We start from the raw sequence: 1,691 nt of genomic DNA, 5'->3' as shown, positions 1-1,691 counted from the left end.
AGAGAGAGAGAGAGAGAGAGAGAGAGAGAGAGAGAGAGAGAGAGAGAGAGAAGTATAATATTGAGGTGTGTGTGCGCGCGCGCGTGTGTGTGTACGCTGTTATCATTGTTATTTTTGTACCATGTTATCGAGTATGTTTGAAGAATAAAATCATTATCATTGATGTTATTATCATTATTTCAATAACGTGTAGCAGGTTGGTAAGTGGGTGGTTAGTGTGATTTGCTCCTTTCCTTTCGACATCTTTCATCCTTATCTTTCCTCCTTTTTCTCTTTGTATGTTACTCTCAAGTAACACCTCTTATCTCCGGCATTTATGAGACCTATTTGTATTGAAAGTGCCATAAAACTCCGGGTGAAACTAAACTAAACATCTCTAGTAACACCTCTAATCTTTGGCATTTCTTTTGATTTATTTGTGTTTTTAAGTTCCGTAAAACTCCTAGTAAAACTAAACTCAAAAGCTCTGTAGTAACACCTCTCTAATCTTCCGCATTTCTTAGACTATTTGTGTTGCAAGTGCCGTAAAACTCTTGACTAAAACCAAACCACACAGGTCGGCAAGCTGGAGATCGACGAGCATGTGGCCAGCGGTATCGAGAGCCGGATGATCGGAAAGAAGAAGTGGCAGAAGGCTGAACCACCTCCCCCAGACGCAGAGGCGCCAAAGTCCATTCTCAAGAAAGATGACGCGGAGGTGGGCGTGTGTTTGTTTGTTTGTCTGACTTTGGCTGATGTGTGTTTGTCAAGGCTATCTTAGATCTATTTAAGCTATCTTAGATCTAAGATAGCCAAGGTATATTTGTCCTTATCTTTTATATATTGGTATATAGTCATTGACTGAGGGCGGACAACATCAAAGTATGACCTTAGCTAAATAATATGACAAAATGCACGAAAACTGTTAACGACAGTAAACAATAGCGGGTCATTACTGTTACATGACAGCCATTTTAAAAAAATGGACTTCATTGTGAGGTCCACCATTAATTATGGATCTTTGTTCCTGGACAAGATAGGACTTATTATGTTTTTACTGTTGGTTTTTTTGTTTTTTTGTTTTTTTTGTTTTTAAATCTGTGTGTATTGATTGGTGGTGGTCGGTGCACTCTTCTCACAGCACAACTGTCTCTTTCTCTCTTCACTTGGCGGCTGCCAATATTAAGGTGGCACTTTTTTACACAAAACAAACCATTACATAACCAAGTTGGATGTATTTTTCTTTAATATTATAATAACTGATGTTCTAATCACTCGTTATTATAATAAATGATGTTCTAATCACTCGTACCACGTACAGTTTTTGTCTCAATCTACCATAGACTTGAAGTATGATATCCACTACCGGGCACTGTCATGGACGACTCTCTTTGCGCTCTCTAGAAAAAAAATATTAATTAACCCTATCCGTACGCCCTGGGGTCGTTTTGTACCCCTGGGGTTGTTTTGTACCCCTGGGGTTGTCTTCTTCACATTTGAGAATACTTTTAGTACGAAGGTCTCTTTGAAACTTTCTATATTTCTTAAAGAAATGATTTGACAGACTGCATGCTATGCAGAACGTTAGAATCGGATTAACGAGTAAATTTCCTCTTTGGAAAGTGGTGGCACAGAGTTCCCCACGTCGTATGGATACGATAGTGTAACACGACGTACGGATAGGGTTAAGTGGTGACACAGAGTTCCCCGCG

The 1,691-nt window shown here is 39.3% G+C and overlaps 1 protein-coding gene across 1 annotated transcript in view; it reads left to right on the top strand.

Moving 5' to 3' along the window:
- Positions 1-1,691, top strand: part of LOC101861764 (unconventional myosin-XV) — a gene marked incomplete at its 5' end in the record, with an annotated part of 199,411 nt that overhangs the window by 140,649 nt on the left and 57,071 nt on the right. The window contains 1 exon segment of the mRNA XM_035972159.1: positions 552-697. Within this exon segment, the coding sequence (XP_035828052.1) occupies positions 552-697 (146 nt within the window).

Source organism: Aplysia californica, unplaced genomic scaffold (genome assembly GCF_000002075.1).
Source record: "Aplysia californica isolate F4 #8 unplaced genomic scaffold, AplCal3.0 scaffold00596, whole genome shotgun sequence".
In the NCBI taxonomy this organism is placed as follows: Eukaryota; Metazoa; Mollusca; class Gastropoda; order Aplysiida; family Aplysiidae; genus Aplysia; species Aplysia californica.
The sequence above is the reverse complement of the archived record's forward strand: the minus strand, read 5'-3'. Positions and strand labels throughout refer to the sequence as shown.